Source organism: Dermacentor silvarum, unplaced genomic scaffold (genome assembly GCF_013339745.2).
Source record: "Dermacentor silvarum isolate Dsil-2018 unplaced genomic scaffold, BIME_Dsil_1.4 Seq4, whole genome shotgun sequence".
Taxonomy (NCBI): Eukaryota; Metazoa; Arthropoda; class Arachnida; order Ixodida; family Ixodidae; genus Dermacentor; species Dermacentor silvarum.
In genome coordinates this window covers 1-15,334 of record NW_023606175.1, presented here as the reverse complement: position 1 = coordinate 15,334, position 15,334 = coordinate 1, and the positions used below count along the sequence as shown (strand labels likewise).

The window sequence follows — 15,334 nt, the reverse complement described above, 5'->3', positions numbered from 1 at the left end:
TCATGCGCCAGCGATGCTGCCTGTACAGTTACCGAAATTGAAAAAAAAGCAACAATTATCCAACAATAATACTGTTGAGCATTCTTCAATAAAAAGGCAATTGAGAGCGTTACGTTGACTTATTGCGTAATTATTGAGCGTCAGTGAATATGAAATATTTGTGCGTGTGTTAGTGAGAATAGCTAAAAGGAGGGGCTTGTTTTTGTTGTTGTTAGTTAAAGTACACGAAGTAAGCAGGCAATGATGCCAATGAAAGCATAGTGTAATTATCCCCTCCGCCACACCGGCCGAGCAACGCCTGTACACAAACTACCTCTGGCGCATCTGCTGTCTCCAATGGGCCGAGTACAATTAATTCGAACCCTGCACCACCCACCACGGAACTTAAGCCCACCGGACGCCACCAAGAATGTTTAGGTAACGCCTGCAGTAATGGAAGAAAAGCAAACAGGTGACGTCCGCAGTATGTAGCCGAGTGCGACCACCGCAACATCAAAAACCCATTCGACCCAACAATGAATTTTATTCCTTTGGTATAATACATAGTAGTTAAGTGCACTGAAGGCAGGCATCATCCATGCATGTACCGCCGAGAATGTGTGCCAATAACTTAGATGAGGTATATGATGAAAGGGTCCATTTGCTCGCTGCTGTAACACACCAGCCTATAAGGTATCGATAGAGCAGCCTACCACAAACCTCCGCCACAACGTACTACGTCGCTACAAAGAAGCACAATATTACTGCCGTTATCTAGCTTTTCTCTATTTTACGTGTACTCTTTCTCTCTCGTGATTAACGAAGTATATTAGGCGCAACATATTCTCTCTGAACTAAAGAGCCTCCGCGCTCTTGCTGTTTGTCGGTCCTCTGTTACCAGAAAAAAACTAACACGCAAGAGAATAAATTTGAATCGTTGATAAATATTTACATAAAAAAGTAACAGGCTCGGATGCCTACGAATAAATTTATAAGCTTTGCATTTTCCGTAAGCGATCGTGAAAGCCTCATACAAGGTTAGCCAGTAAATTTTACATGATTTACTGGCAACAACATCAGTTAAAATTTCTCACTGGCTTTCTTGATATTGTTTTGCATCAATCCGCGCATTTCATGCTATTCAGCAGTAAGGAGACTGCAGCAGTGCCTCACGCACGCATGGTTTCTCCTCGATCTGGCTTTTATTGTGAATTTCCTGGTGCATTGTGATTCACTGATACCATGGACGCAGCTTTGAATAAGTTACATGTTGCACGTGCTTGAATTATGGACACGCATAGAAGTGAGCTTCTGTGGAGTGGGCTGGTGCGGTGATCACCAGTCAGGGCTAGAACCAGAACTTGCACGTGGATATCGACACCACGGCTGCGGCTTGCATGCAGTACTCGCTCACAACTTGCTAACGTTTGGCTAGCTGCGGACCGGGCATAAAAGCGATAAAGTATGACACAAGTTTGGAAAATTGAGGAAGTTTGTTTAGACTAAGCAGAGCTCGCGCAATGCAATTGTGTCTGAAAGGCAGCTTCGCCGGTGCATAAAAGAAGAGACAATTAGCCGCAGAGTATGTAAAATTAACTGTACGGGCGTAATTAGCACCAATATAGTCGTAAAATAATCAAATTGCACTGTACCCCTGTAAAGGGTGCACCGCCGTAGATATAAACATGTTGAGGCAAAGCCGCCATACGGCACATGATTGAGAAATGGAGTGAGTTCGCTTCGACTAAGCAGTGCTCGCGTGAGGCCATGTGCCGTCTGGGAGGCCGCTTCGCCGGTGCATAAAAGAAGAGAGAATTAGCCGCAGAGTATGTAAAATTAAATGTACGGGCGTAATTAGCGCCAATATAGTCGAAAAATAACCAAATTGCACTGTACCCCTGTAAAGGGTGCACCGCCGTAGATTTAAACATGTTGAGGCAAAGCCGCCATACGGCACATGATTGAAAAATGGAGCGAGTTCGCTTCGACTAAGCAGTGCTCGCGCGAGGCCAAGTGCCGTCTGGGAGGCATAAAAAGAAGAGAGAATTAGCCGCAGAGTATGTAAACTTAACTGTACGGGCGTAATTAGCGCCAATATAGGCGAAGAATAATCAAATTGCACTGTACCCCTGTAAAGGGTGCACCGCCGTAGATATAAACATGTTGAGGTAAAGCCGCAATACGGCACATGATTGGGAAATGGAGTGAGTTCGCTTCGACTAAGCAGTGCTCGCGCGAGGCCATGTGCCTTTTGGGAGGCCGCTTCGCCGGTGCATAAAAGAAGAGAAAATTAGCCACAGAGTATGTAAAATTAAATGTACGGGCGTAATTAGTGCCAATATAGGCGAAAAATAACCAAATTGCACTGTACCCCTGTAAAGGGTGCACCGCCGTAGATTTAAACATGTTGAGGCAAAGCCGCAATACGGCACATGATTGGGAAATGGAGTGAGTTCGCTTCGACTAAGCAGTGCTCGCGCGAGGCCATGTGCCTTCTGGGAGGCCGCTTCGCCGGTGCATAAAAGAAGAGAGAATTAGCCACAGAGAATGTAAAATTAAATGTACGGGCGTAATTAGTGCCAATATAGGCGAAAAATAACCAAATTGCATTGTACCCCTGTAAAGGGTGCACCGCCGTAGATTTAAACATGTTGAGGCAAAGCCGCCATACGGCACATGATTGAGAAATGGAGCGAGTTCGCTTCGACTAAGCAGTGCTCGCGTGAGGCCATGTGCCGTCTGGGGGCCGCTTCGCCGGTGCATAAAAGAAGAGAGAATTAGCCACAGAGAATGTAAAATTAAATGTACGGGCGTAATTAGTGCCAATATTGGCGAAAAATAACCAAATTGCACTGTACCCCTGTAAAGGGTGCACCGCCGTAGATTTACACATGTTGAGGCAAAGCCGCACTACGGCACATGATTGGGAAATGGAGTGAGTTCGGTTCGACTAAGCAGTGCTCGCGCGAGGCCATGTGCCGTCTGGGAGGCCGCTTCGCCGGTGCATAAAAGAAGAGAGAATTAGCCGCAGAGTATGTAAAACTAAATGTACGGGCGTAATTAGCGCCAATATAGTCGAAAAATAACCAAATTGCACTGTACCCCTGTAAAGGGTGCACCGCCGTAGATTTAAACATGTTGAGGCAAAGCCGCCATACGGCACATGATTGAGAAATGGAGCGAGTTCGCTTCGACTAAGCAGGGCTCGCGCGAGGCCAATTGCCGTCTGGGAGGCATAAAAAGAAGAGAGAATTAGCCGCAGAGTATGTAAACTTAACTGTACGGGCGTAATTAGCGCCAATATAGGCGAAGAATAATCAAATTGCACTGTACCCCTGTAAAGGGTGCACCGCCGTAGATTTAAACATGTTGAGGCAAAGCCGCCATACGGCACATGATTGAGAAATGGAGTGAGTTCGCTTCGACTAAGCAGTGCTCGCGCGAGGCCATGTGCCTTCTGGGAGGCCGCTTCGCCGGTGCATAAAAGAAGAATAATCAAATTGCACTGTACCCCTGTAAAGGGTGCACCGCCGTAGATTTAAACATGTTGAGGCAAAGCCGCCATACGGCACATGATTGAGAAATGGAGTGAGTTCGCTTCGACTAAGCAGTGCTCGCGCGAGGCCATGTGCCTTCTGGGAGGCCGCTTCGCCGGTGCATAAAAGAAGAGAAAATTAGCCGCAGAGTATGTAAAATTAAGTGTACGGGCGTAATTAGTGCCAATATAGGCGAAAAATAACCAAATTGCACTATACCCCTTTAAAGGGTGAACCGCCGTAGATATAAACATGTTGAGGTAAAGCCGCCATACGGCACATGATTGAGAAATGGAGCGAGTTCGCTTCGACTAAGCAGTGCTCGCGCGAGGCCAAGTGCCGTCTGGGAGGCATAAAAAGAAGGGAGAATTAGCCGCAGAGTATGTAAAATTAAATCTACGGGCGTAATTAGCGCCAATATAGTCGAAAAATAACCAAATTGCACTGTACCCCTGTAAAGGGTGCACCGCCGTAGATTTAAGCATGTTGAGGCAAAGCCGCCATACGGCACATGATTGAGAAATGGAGCGAGTTCGCTTCGACTAAGCAGTGCTCGCGCGAGGCCAAGTGCCGTCTGGGAGGCATAAAAAGAAGAGAGAATTAGCCGCAGAGTATGTAAAATTAAGTGTACGGGCGTAATTAGTGCCAATATAGGCGAAAAATAACCAAATTGCACTATACCCCTGTAAAGGGTGCACCGCCGTAGATATAAACATGTTGAGGCAAAGCCGCCATACGGCACATGATTGAGAAATGGAGCGAGTTCGCTTCGACTAAGCAGTGCTCGCGCGAGGCCAAGTGCCGTCTGGGAGGCATAAAAAGAAGAGAGAATTAGCCGCAGAGTATGTAAAATTAAGTGTACGGGCGTAATTAGTGCCAATATAGGCGAAAAATAACCAAATTGCACTATACCCCTGTAAAGGGTGCACCGCCGTAGATATAAACATGTTGAGGTAAAGCCGCAATACGGCACATGATTGGGAAATGGAGTGAGTTCGCTTCGACTAAGCAGTGCTCGCACGAGGCCATGTGCCTTCTGGGAGGCCGCTTCGCCGGTGCATAAAAGAAGAGAAAATTAGCCGCAGAGTATGTAATATTAAATGTACGGGCGTAATTAGTGCCAATATAGGCGAAAAATAACCAAATTGCACTGTACCCCTGTGAAGGGTGCACCGCCGTAGATATAAACATGTTGAGGTAAAGCCGCAATACGGCACATGATTGGGAAATGGAGTTAGTTCGCTTCGACTAAGCAGTGCTCGCGCGAGGCCATGTGCCTTCTGGGAGGCCGCTTCGCCGGTGCATAAAAGAAGAGAAAATTAGCCGCAGAGTATGTAAAATTAACTGTACGGGCGTAATTAGTGCCAATATAGGCGAAAAATAACCAAATTGCACTGTACCCCTGTAAAGGGTGCACCGCCGTAGATATAAACATGTTGAGGTAAAGCCGCAATACGGCACATGATTGGGAAATGGAGTGAGTTCACTTCGACTAAGCAGTGCTCGCGCGAGGCCATGTGCCTTCTGGGAGGCCGCTTCGCCGGTGCATAAAAGAAGAGAAAATTAGCCGCAGAGTATGTAAAATTAACTGTACGGGCGTAAGTAGTGCAAATATAGGCGATAAATAACCAAATTGCACTGTACCCCTGTAAAGGGTGCACCGCCGTAGATATAAACATGTTGAGGTAAAGCCGCAATACGGCACATGATTGGGAAATGGAGTGAGTTCGCTTCGACTAAGCAGTGCTCGCGCGAGGCCATGTGCCTTCTGGGGGGCCGCTTCGCCGGTGCACAAAATAAGAGAAAATTAGCCGCAGAGTATGTAAACCTAACTGTACGGGCGTAATTAGCGCCAATATAGGCGAAGAATAACCAAATTGCACTGTATCCCTGTAAAGGGTGCACCGCCGTAGATTTAAACATGTTGAGGCAAAGCCGCCATACGGCACATGATTGAGAAATGGAGCGAGTTCGCTTCGACTAAGCAGTGCTCGCGCGAGGCAATCGTGTCTGGAGGGTGACTCCACCCGTGGCTCTAAGAGACAAGAAGTAGTCGCAGAGTAGGCAAATTTAACTGTTTTGACATAATTAGCACCAATATAGCCGAAAATTCACTACATTGCACCATTGAATGTGATATCTCCGGGATCGACCCAGCTGGCCTCTTGGTCATAAAAACATAAGCGTCAACCAAGTGTCGACGCTAAAGAAGACAAGGTCGACGTAACTGCACGTGAAATACCCGTCGCCCCATTACGCTACAGCCGTCAAGGGAGTGTGCTTATTGGGTTTGTAATGTCTGGGCGCGCTGTCTGTAATTTAGCAGCTAATCGTTGTAAGACTTGTCAGCCAAAAGTAGTGTCGTTACGCCCCCCCCCCCCCTTCCTCCACCCACACACACACAAGAAACAGTACCGAGAGACATAGGCTTCAATGGTCAGGTCAGTGGATACGCTTGAGACAGTAGCACACTCAGGATCTCTGCCAGGGGGGGGGGGGGGGTTGACAGTTTGCCAATACCATCTAAACAGCACTAATTTCGATTTCTTCACGGGAAATTGTAAAAAAATGCGCTTTTTGCGAGTGTGCAGACGATTGCGCGTCTTACATCATAGTTGTAGTACGCAAATGCGTCAGGAAAGAAAGGGGGTGAAACAAAGGGGGGGGGTTAAGTTGGCCTCAAGGGGGGGGTCCCAACCCCGAATTCCCCCCCCCCCCCCCGTCGGTGCGCCACTGGCTTGAGACGTCTGGCGGGAATACCGACAACTTGTTTTTGCACTTACCTTCAGTGGCATTCCTGCAAGCCAGATGGACGAAGTTGATGTGGAGCCTACGCTTTAACCGGAAGTAGGCCTCCACATAGAGGCGAGTCCTGTCTGAAGCCAGCAGCATCAGCTTAGCAGTTGACACGTCGATGGACGAGTTCTTGAGTCGCTGCAAAGATCAGGGAAGAGTTGAAGCAAGCTTCAACGAAGAGGCTTCAAAGGGTGAAGAGGATGATGGCAGGGCAGTTTGCTGATGCCGCCTTATTTCGGTGCGCAATGGTGTCTGACAGTCGGTCTTTTACGCCTGAAACACGCGGAAAAGCGGAAATGCACCGGTTCCTTGCTGAATTGAAGATTAAAGGCGAAACAAAGTAAATTTTTTGATATTCGGGAGCGAAGAAAGATTGAAACGTCCCAGGTTTCTTGAGAATCAGAAACTTAATTTCTTGCTTCGAATGCATACTAGGATTTGATAGATTTCAAGTTTTTATTCTTCCTTTTCCTGAATATTGATCTAACGACTACGTTTGAGTAGCAACCGCCTTATAGAAAAATAAATGTTGCTTTCAAATATGAAACTACGTTGTTTGTTCAATGTTGGAAGGCAAAAAAAATGTCTATCCCTTGCCGCTTTTTTAAAAATTCAAGCGGATGTTTATGGTTAAAGTTCCTTAATTACCAGATAAGAAGCAAAAGGAAACTGTGCGAGCGTGTGAAATCATAACACAAAAAATTGAAAAGGAAACAAAGGTGCAGTGACAGTGCCATCGTGGGGAGTTCATATTACGAATTGTATATGCACATGTTACAATGAGCACAGGGAAGCTAAAGCGCTGAAAATCTCCCGTTCGCTCCACGACGATAGACCAGTTCGCACCACTGCATACAGTGACAGCAGCGACATAGTCAATTCACTGAAATCTGCCTAGGTTTCTCGTTTGCACCCTAGAAGATAGATTTTGCGGATCAATCGCCTCCTGTTTCAAATAGAAACGCCGTTGTGTATATTTGCTCGTGCGTACGTGAAAATATTTTCGTGGACGGCGGTGAACTGTTTCTCTTAAAGCAAATAACACCGACTCCCCTCAAAATTTAATATATTTTGTCATTGAGAGTCCACATGGTTGCGATTTCCGAACTATGCATTTCGATTTACTATAGTTCAGGAAAGCGTGCAGAAGTTGGCAAATTGGGGCTGTGTAAAATACTGTGACTTGCTTCATATATATTAACCTTGTAGGTGTCTGTCTGCCTTTTGGTAGTAGTCCCTCAGAAGCACAGGAAAAGTTTAGAAAAAGAAAAGAAAGCAGTTTCTAATAGGCCAAGTGCTGGTTTGGGGAAGGGGGAAGCGCCTGAACTAAAGGGTCTGTTTCTATCCATTTGAGGAGGGTGCGAGCAGTTTGACATGGCGAAAGCGGTGGAGCAGAACGAACATGTAATATCCATAGGTTCGCAACTTCGAGTCACGATACACCTTTTTTCTTCTTTTTTGCTTTTTCCGGTGAACCTCACAAAATACAGTCACGAATCGCGATTCAACCCAACGTAAAACACCCTGGCCGGCCACTCGGTGTCACTCAGCTTTCCCCCGACAGCTGGACAGTGATCGCATACCTAGTCGGCCTTTCATTGTTTAATCTCTGCACGCATTCAACAAAAGCCCGTGTTTGCCATCCTGACGGTGACGTGTTCGCGGTTTCGCTTTTTCTGCATTCGCATCACATTTCAACGTCCCGTTTCGCTCTCTCTCGTTTACTCCTGGTAGAACAACAACTTACTACTAATACGGCTACTACAAGTAATAGCACTGGGATCGATACCCCGCACCTTCACCAAATGTTACGAAGAGAAAGCCCCATGCGCAAACGTATATACAACTATTTACGTGGAGAAACGTTGGCGGTAAACGCGCAGGCAGGTACAAAGGTCAGAGCTCCAATTGACAGACTTCCACTTCGTCTCTCTCGTGCACGCATTTATACTAATTTTTAAAATAGCATTAGTGATGCAATTGCTTCAGTTTAGAAAATACCATGTCGGGTGGGTAGATTAGACAACGCTTTAATTAGTGATATGGATTACAATTGAGTTACCTCCTTCAAATCTCTCGCAGTGACGCCGCTAAAGGCTTCATACTTCGTCATCGGGAAGGCCTTGCTGTAGCCGCTACCCGCAATGGCGGACTCCTGCGAGGAGTGTAGATGAGTTGGGATGTGGATGAGTTGTGTAGATGAGAAGCAAGCAAGTAAGCAAGCAAAGCAAGCAAGCAAGCAAAGCAAGCAAGCAAGCAAAGCAAGCAAGCAAAGCAAGCAAGCAAAGCAAAACAAAGCAAAGCAAAGCCAAAGAAAGCAAAACAAAGCAAAACAAAGCAAGGCAACAAATCAATGCAACAACGCAAAGCAAAGCAAGACAATACAAGGCAGTGATTAAGGTCGCGTAATCTGAGTTTTCGAAACGCCGATTAGTTGAATCGACGAAACGAGGGCAGCAGAAAACGTTCGATTTGGGACGAGGACGCGCGCTGCCCGCAGGTTCTCATCACGGCACCGCTGTGACAACGAATGCTCGTGGTCGTCGAGTGAGATTGTTTGTCTGCGCACACTTGACACCATGTTGGTTAGCTAGGAAGCGAATGTTTACTGCAGTTTATACGTCCTTGAACATTACGATTACTTAAAGTAATTATATAATTTTACCAGCGGAGTTGTTCTTAGTCGAGCGTGCGCCGTCGATGACCGCGCCGTGCAGAGCGGGCGAGGTCACGTGACCCGCTCGCTGGGAGGAGAGGAGCTGACTAATCGGAGCGCGCGTCGGGGAGGAGGAGGAGTGGGAGCAGGACGTTGTGGCGTTTTGACACTCGCTACGGCTCCCTCGGTCGCCCGCTACGCTACTACATCGGCTCTCAGAGCGAGTAGCAGCGTACGAGGCCGCCGAGCGGGCCGTTGCGAGTGTCAAACGCCACAACGTCTTGCTCGCACATGCTGTGTCATGACGTCACAGTATTCTCGTGGAATCGAAACCGAAACTGACTAGAAAAGCTGTTATAATAAATTATTTACGGCGCTAGTTTTGAGGCTTGTGACTATTTTTTGCTAAGATTTAGAGGTCTGGGAATTTCATTTATTGCAATAAAAATAGCCGAAAAGATCATGTCAGTAACCCTTTAAGAGCAACGCCACCATACCTAGCCTCATTGCTACATGACGTCAACACATTTTGCCCTGCGTCATGATGACGTCACGATGAATGACGCTGACGTCAGATCCAGCATTTTCAGACCAACTTTGTTAAAAAATTAAAAGATCCCACAGGTGGGTCCCAGCCTAAATTCTTGCTAATTGTTATCCTTTTACATGCGAGAGACGTGTGGTATAACTTCTACGACTTCGGGGAATGGATGTCAATACTGCTTTAATCGTGTAGTTAGCTGTGTGGTGAACAAACATGTCCTTTTCTGGAACAAAGATGAATGCAACGCCAGGATATTTGAACGCATTATTTTTCACACAGTATCCGGAGATGTAACCACCACCATTTTTGTTGCGTTGACGTATTCAATATTCCGTGACACGGTCACTCCATCGAACAGCGTTTCGATTGATCGGATATGTATGTGAGGTGATAAAAAGTATTACCGCTAACAAACACCACGCTGTTAACCATCCCACGTCTAGAGCCACGCTAAAATCTCATTTAGGCGTGAAACTGTTCACATTTAAGCGTTATGAACACTTGTCTGCTCTGACACCACCGACAAACCGCTTCCTTAAAAAAAAAACTCAATGGCGTGCGCGCAGATTCCACCAAAAGCAGTTGTCGTGCAGACAAGCCAGGGAGCCTCATAAACTTTGCCACGCATTAGGAGATTCTGCAAATTCGTATATCTATAGACATATATACACGCGATAGTTGCGGTGTTAGCAGCCTCACGCTCAGATTGAGTAAGGTTGCACACTCCTCTTGCGTAAGAAATCCGTCTGCCACGAGCCGCTGGGGTCCGTTGAGACAGTCTTCGTCCCTGACCAGTCTCACTCCAGCATCCAGGAACAGACTGTCGCAGTGTGGAGGCTGGTCCTGCGTGCGGTCACATGAAGTGGTCGGTGTCGCGAAGGTATAGCCCACGAGTGTGCTGAGTGTAAGTTTAGGACCTAAAGCGCCTATGCGCTAATAACTTATTATGCGTACTCAGAGGCTTGAGCACGTATACACGCTCAGAAATACACGTGTACATTAAGCACTTGAGCGGTGCACTTCGAGGTGGGCGAAGCGATGTTTCTGTGCTGCTGCTTGGTTTGATTGAACATGCTTGTGTATTGCGGGAGCCACAATGTACAGCTTTGCACCTTGAACAAAGAAGCACCTGTTAATTACACCTAATTTTCTTTTAATTTGCCAACATTGTGGAAGTTATCGCGGAACAAGTACAGATTTCCTCTCAGGCCTAAAGAATACACTCTGGCCTAAGTTAAAAAATCCGGTAGATCCCACGCCCTGTGGGAATCGATGTTACGCGAAGCAATGTGCCTACCGAGTTAACGAAACGATCATGAGAGCATCAAGACGTACGCGGCTGTTTCATGACCCACATGACACGCGCGTCATGACATTCATGTAATGACCTATCATTTATGTCCGAACCCACTTAAGTGGTTTTTGAGTGTCTATCTTTTTTTCGCTGAGTCATTGTCATTTTTGCTGAGTCATGCTTATGACTATGACTTCTACCATTATCCTTTAGTGCTTCCTTCGCTTAGTGCCAATGTCTGAATCCATTCCAGGGGTTCTTGAGTGTTAACAATTTTTCGCAGAGCCGTGCTCATGACTGACTTCTACCATCCTTTAGTGTTTCCTTCACTTAGTACCCACGTTCGAAACCTGTTCAGTGGTTTTTGAGTGTTAATCCTTGTTCGCTGAGTCATTGTCATTTTTGCTGAGTCATGCTCGTGACTATGACTTCTACCGTCACCATTAAGCGTTTCCTTCACTTAGTAGCTATGTTCGAACCCATTCTAGTTACATACCAAGTTAACGAAACGACCATGAGAGCACCAAGACGTAGGCGACTGTTTCATGACCTACATGACACGCATGTCACGACATTCATGTCATGGCCTATCATTTATGTTCGTCATACACTCTTGTCATACCATGCCAATTTTGGTACAAACCGAATTAACGAAATGACCATGAGAGCAGCAAGACGTAGGCGGCTAGATAGATGGATACTACCAAAGTGGCAAATGTTCGCCAAGAAATGCTTCGAATTTCTAAGTGTAAACCACGTGTTACGTGCCACTGGACTAAAGTACTTTCGGCACTGGGACGCGCAGGGATCAGGGCGTGCACGTTGCATTGTGCGAAAACAGCTCTGCGAGCCCTGCTGAAGTATGTTAGGTGTACTTACTGGTTGTATCGAAAAGATGGAACGCGATTCAGCCTCCAGTTGAAATCGACGAAAGACAAGGTCATCCTGAGCGAGTTGAGGGTGACATAAGGGCGAAGTCACTGCGCACGGCACCCTATCGCGTCACCTTTCGTGCGAGGGGAGTTGGAGGAGCGTCGGATGCTCAAATGTTTTTTTTTTTGCTGCACTGTTTTCGGGATTGGCGCACATTTTTAGAGTGTTCTATGTTTGGGAGTGCCTTAAATTTTCAGACTGCACAATTTTAGGGATCGGCCCACATCTTGACGTATGATGACGTGTCAATTTATTAACACGTCATCATACGTCACACGCAAATGGTGGTTAGGAAGGAGTGTGCTGGTCTGGGCTGGTTGGTACATCATTAGGACGGGAACGAACGGCGCTTGGACGGGACGTAGTGAGTATGACAGACAAGGCGCTGAACTAAGAACCACCGATTTATTCCGGGGAATGCAATATCATAATGTTGCAAGGCAATGCAATGCCTGTGTATTGTATATATTGCATTCCCCGCAATAAATCAGTAGTTGTTAGTTCAGCGCCTTGTCTGTCGTACTCACTTCGTCCCGTCCAAGCGCCGTTTGTTCCCGTCCTAATGGAGGGACGGAAATAGGGAGTTTTAGATTTTGCGCACCCATTGATATGGGACGCAAACCGCCGGGTTTACAAAATAGGGCAAAAAGGTGTACAAAAGAAAGAAAAAAGGGTGCACAAGAACGCTAACAGAGCATGGCGTTTCGTGGGCGCCAACAAAATCTTTTTGGGTACGCAAAGCCGTTTTGGCGCCCAAAATCGTAAACTTCCTAATGTGTTCCACGCGCCTTCAGTCTAAGCGGAAGACGGTTGACGACGAGTGTTCCTACAGGTACAGGACCGGTCAAGGCACTTGCACCATCGCGGTTGAATATCGGCGAAGGAGTGATAGATGAAGCATGCAGATACAAGCGAGAAGTCAATAGGGAGGGCGGGGCAAGGGAAAGGTTGCGACTTGGGGTGCTCGAACGCGCGTGCTGCAACGTTCGACATAGTGCGCTGGTTCCATCGTATACGTCACGAAAGGGTCACATGCGTAAGAGACTGTGCTGCGTCGGGATCCTATATCGCGCTTGTGGTGGGATACCGATGTCTCTATGCCCCCATCGAAGCATGGTAACAAAGAACGTGCTTGATACTTAAGGCGCTGCGGTCGAGCTACAAAGCCTGAACGCCTGAACCTGCGAAGTCAGCAACTTTCCTCGCTGAGCAGACGTACTGTACTGCGTCGCATATACAAATGTTCCGTGGAGTTGAGAGCTATAACTATATCCTATAGATGGCGTGACACAGACCCTTGAGACGCTTCACTATTATCAACTGGGATACTAGACAGCAGATACAAGCCGGTGGCCGCTGCGTGAGGAATATAGTTAGCTATTGAAGAAAAAAAGAATAACCGTCTTTGCTACTGCGTATTTTTTTGTTTTCCCGTGCTATGCGTTAATCTGCGGGCACTGTGCCGAAATTTAAACCACCGCAAAGTTGGCACATTAGTGCACTTACCTTGGAACACGTTGGTTCACCGCGGGACGGTGTCTCCGCGTCGGAGTTCGCAGTGGTCGAGGTCGAGGATGACATGTTGGCTGCAGTTGGCCGTACGGCTGAGCAGACGCCTTGCGGCTGCCGTTCCAGTTCTCGGCGCAGGCAGAACTTGTCCTCTCGCCCCCTGATGTCGCAGATCGGGTCCGATGGCATTAACGCGCGTTGCGCCGACAGGCGCACAGCTCTGATGCGCGTCAGCACGGTAGGCCGGGGCGTGTGTTCCGTGTTCAAGGAGGGCAGCAAAATCCTAAAGATTGCGTGGAACAGCGAGATCCACGGAATAGTTAGCATCTTGTTTGCACCTTCAATCGCGCCGGCTCTTCTGCTTCTTCTTCTTCTTCCTCTCTTCGGCTGGCTCGAACAAAAGGCATCAATATATCGCATAGGTAGTGATATATGCGCCGATAGGAGGAAATGACGCCTAATTCTGCAACCCTTGAGGGAGCATGGCGCAGAGTCGTCAGGGGAGAGGGAGTGGGAATTCAAAGTGGATATAGGGAGAGAGAGAGGATGACGGGTAGCAGAGTCGACTGTGTTCAGAAGTGGACAGCTGGAAGTCCTCAGCAAAGGGAGCTCACAGGGTGGTGATCCCAGTTTCATTTACAAACTCCAGCAGGCTTTACAGCGCAGAGAGCTAGGCACGCGCTCAGAATAACAGGTCAGTCTCTGTGACCTTTGGAAGACCTTGGCGTCTGTAGGTGGTGCTGACTTTGGAGCGCTCTTGCGCCAAGGTCGGGCAGGCGCAGAGGTCAAACGGTGCCGCTCCGCCAATGTTCCAAGTGCTTCGCGACAGCTCTCGAGTTCCCGCCGCTTTGCGCGGGTAGTTTTGGTAGTTTGGGCTTACACCGACAATTCCGCCCTAAGTGAAAGTTGCGGTCGTTAAACTTGTGTATTATGTCCCGGCTTCTTGAGAAAATGCTTCGCACAGGAATTTTACACTTCAGTAGGGGTGTGTGAATATTTGAAACTTTCGAATAAAGACTCGAATAGAGTCGTATTCAATCCGGTTTTCGAAATGGATAGTCTTATTTAGTTAACGCTAATATTTTTCGAATAGTTTTCGTATATTTCAGAAAGTCAACTGTGCGCAATGAAACGTCATATTGCAGCATAAGTAAGGAAGATGTCATCCCCGCCGTAATAGTATTAGTATAGAACGCGAGAACTTATGTAGTGGGGCAGACTACGTCGCTCAGGGAGACAGACTTTACCGGCTAAATGCGATCACTCGCATTCTCCGAAAAGCCATGTGTGTGCGAACGCACAGTTAATTTGTTTATGATGCTCCAGCTTTGTTCTTTTAGTAAACAGCGCATCACAGCGTGCAATGTAATGACAAAAAACTCGATCGCTAACTTTATGAATACTGGGACGAGAACATCATGCTTTCGTGATTGTGAAAACGACTGTTTAATATTCCAAAACTGTTCGAAAAATATTCGATATTCAAGTCAATTCGCTTCGCTTCTTTCACTGTTCGATTCGTCTTCGATCGGGTTTCAAAAAGTACTATTCGCACACTCCTATACTTCCAGCAAGTGTCAAACGGCCCGGGATACTCTTCGTCGCTTTAAACAGACTGTTAGTGTGGATTCGCGCATGGAGCGGGACCACAGCAATGTCGTTTGACACCGTGTTGCTGTCGGAATAGAAGTGGCTTTCGTGTTCTTTTGGACCCACGCAATAATCATATACAAAGTAAGTAGTCACTGGATTGTGTCAGCCTATAGCGGCACCCATCCAGCGTTGGTTGTCGTACAAGCCCAGAGCTTCCTACTTGCGTAAACGTACACAACGAAGCCCGATTTTACGAAGTTCCCGATGTAACGAAGAAATTTACATTCCCCGGCAGGTACCCATAGGGTTCGATGTTGTGATCGACCCGAATTAACGAAGCTAATGGCCAGCAAACCCGATTTAACGAAGTTTTTCCTGAAGTGAGTAAAGAAAGCGGTGATTTCTTTGTAATTTTGACACAGACGGGTTTTCCTTCGAGCATGCGTTCTAACGCTATCGCGTTAAATCATCTCAGCTCCCTGGTCACGGCCCTA

At 47.1% G+C, this 15,334-nt stretch overlaps 1 protein-coding gene across 1 annotated transcript; it reads right to left on the bottom strand.

Annotated features, from left to right (window-relative positions):
* On the bottom strand, positions 1 to 13,589 carry LOC119435045 (prolyl 3-hydroxylase 3-like). Its single transcript, XM_049659678.1, has 5 exons — positions 13,245 to 13,589; positions 10,211 to 10,354; positions 8,374 to 8,466; positions 6,299 to 6,449; positions 1 to 20 (listed from the first exon to the last, which is right to left on the bottom strand). Exons 1-5 carry the CDS (start codon positions 13,572 to 13,574, stop codon positions 1 to 3), a joined length of 738 nt encoding a protein of 245 aa, XP_049515635.1. The 5' UTR covers positions 13,575 to 13,589.
* Between the last annotated feature and the right edge of the window lie 1,745 nt (positions 13,590 to 15,334).

Excerpts from the sequence above, each read along its gene's own strand:
- LOC119435045 (XM_049659678.1), bottom strand. The coding sequence starts at position 13,574 with ATGCTAACTATTCCGTGGATCTCGCTGTTCCACGCAATCTTTAGGATT. Across the intron at positions 8,467-10,210 it reads CAACCTTACTCAATCTGAGC|GAGTCCGCCATTGCGGGTAG; the intron begins GTGAGGCTGCTA and ends CACTCCTCGCAG. Across the intron at positions 6,450-8,373 it reads CTGCGAGAGATTTGAAGGAG|CGACTCAAGAACTCGTCCAT; the intron begins GTAACTCAATTG and ends TGATCTTTGCAG.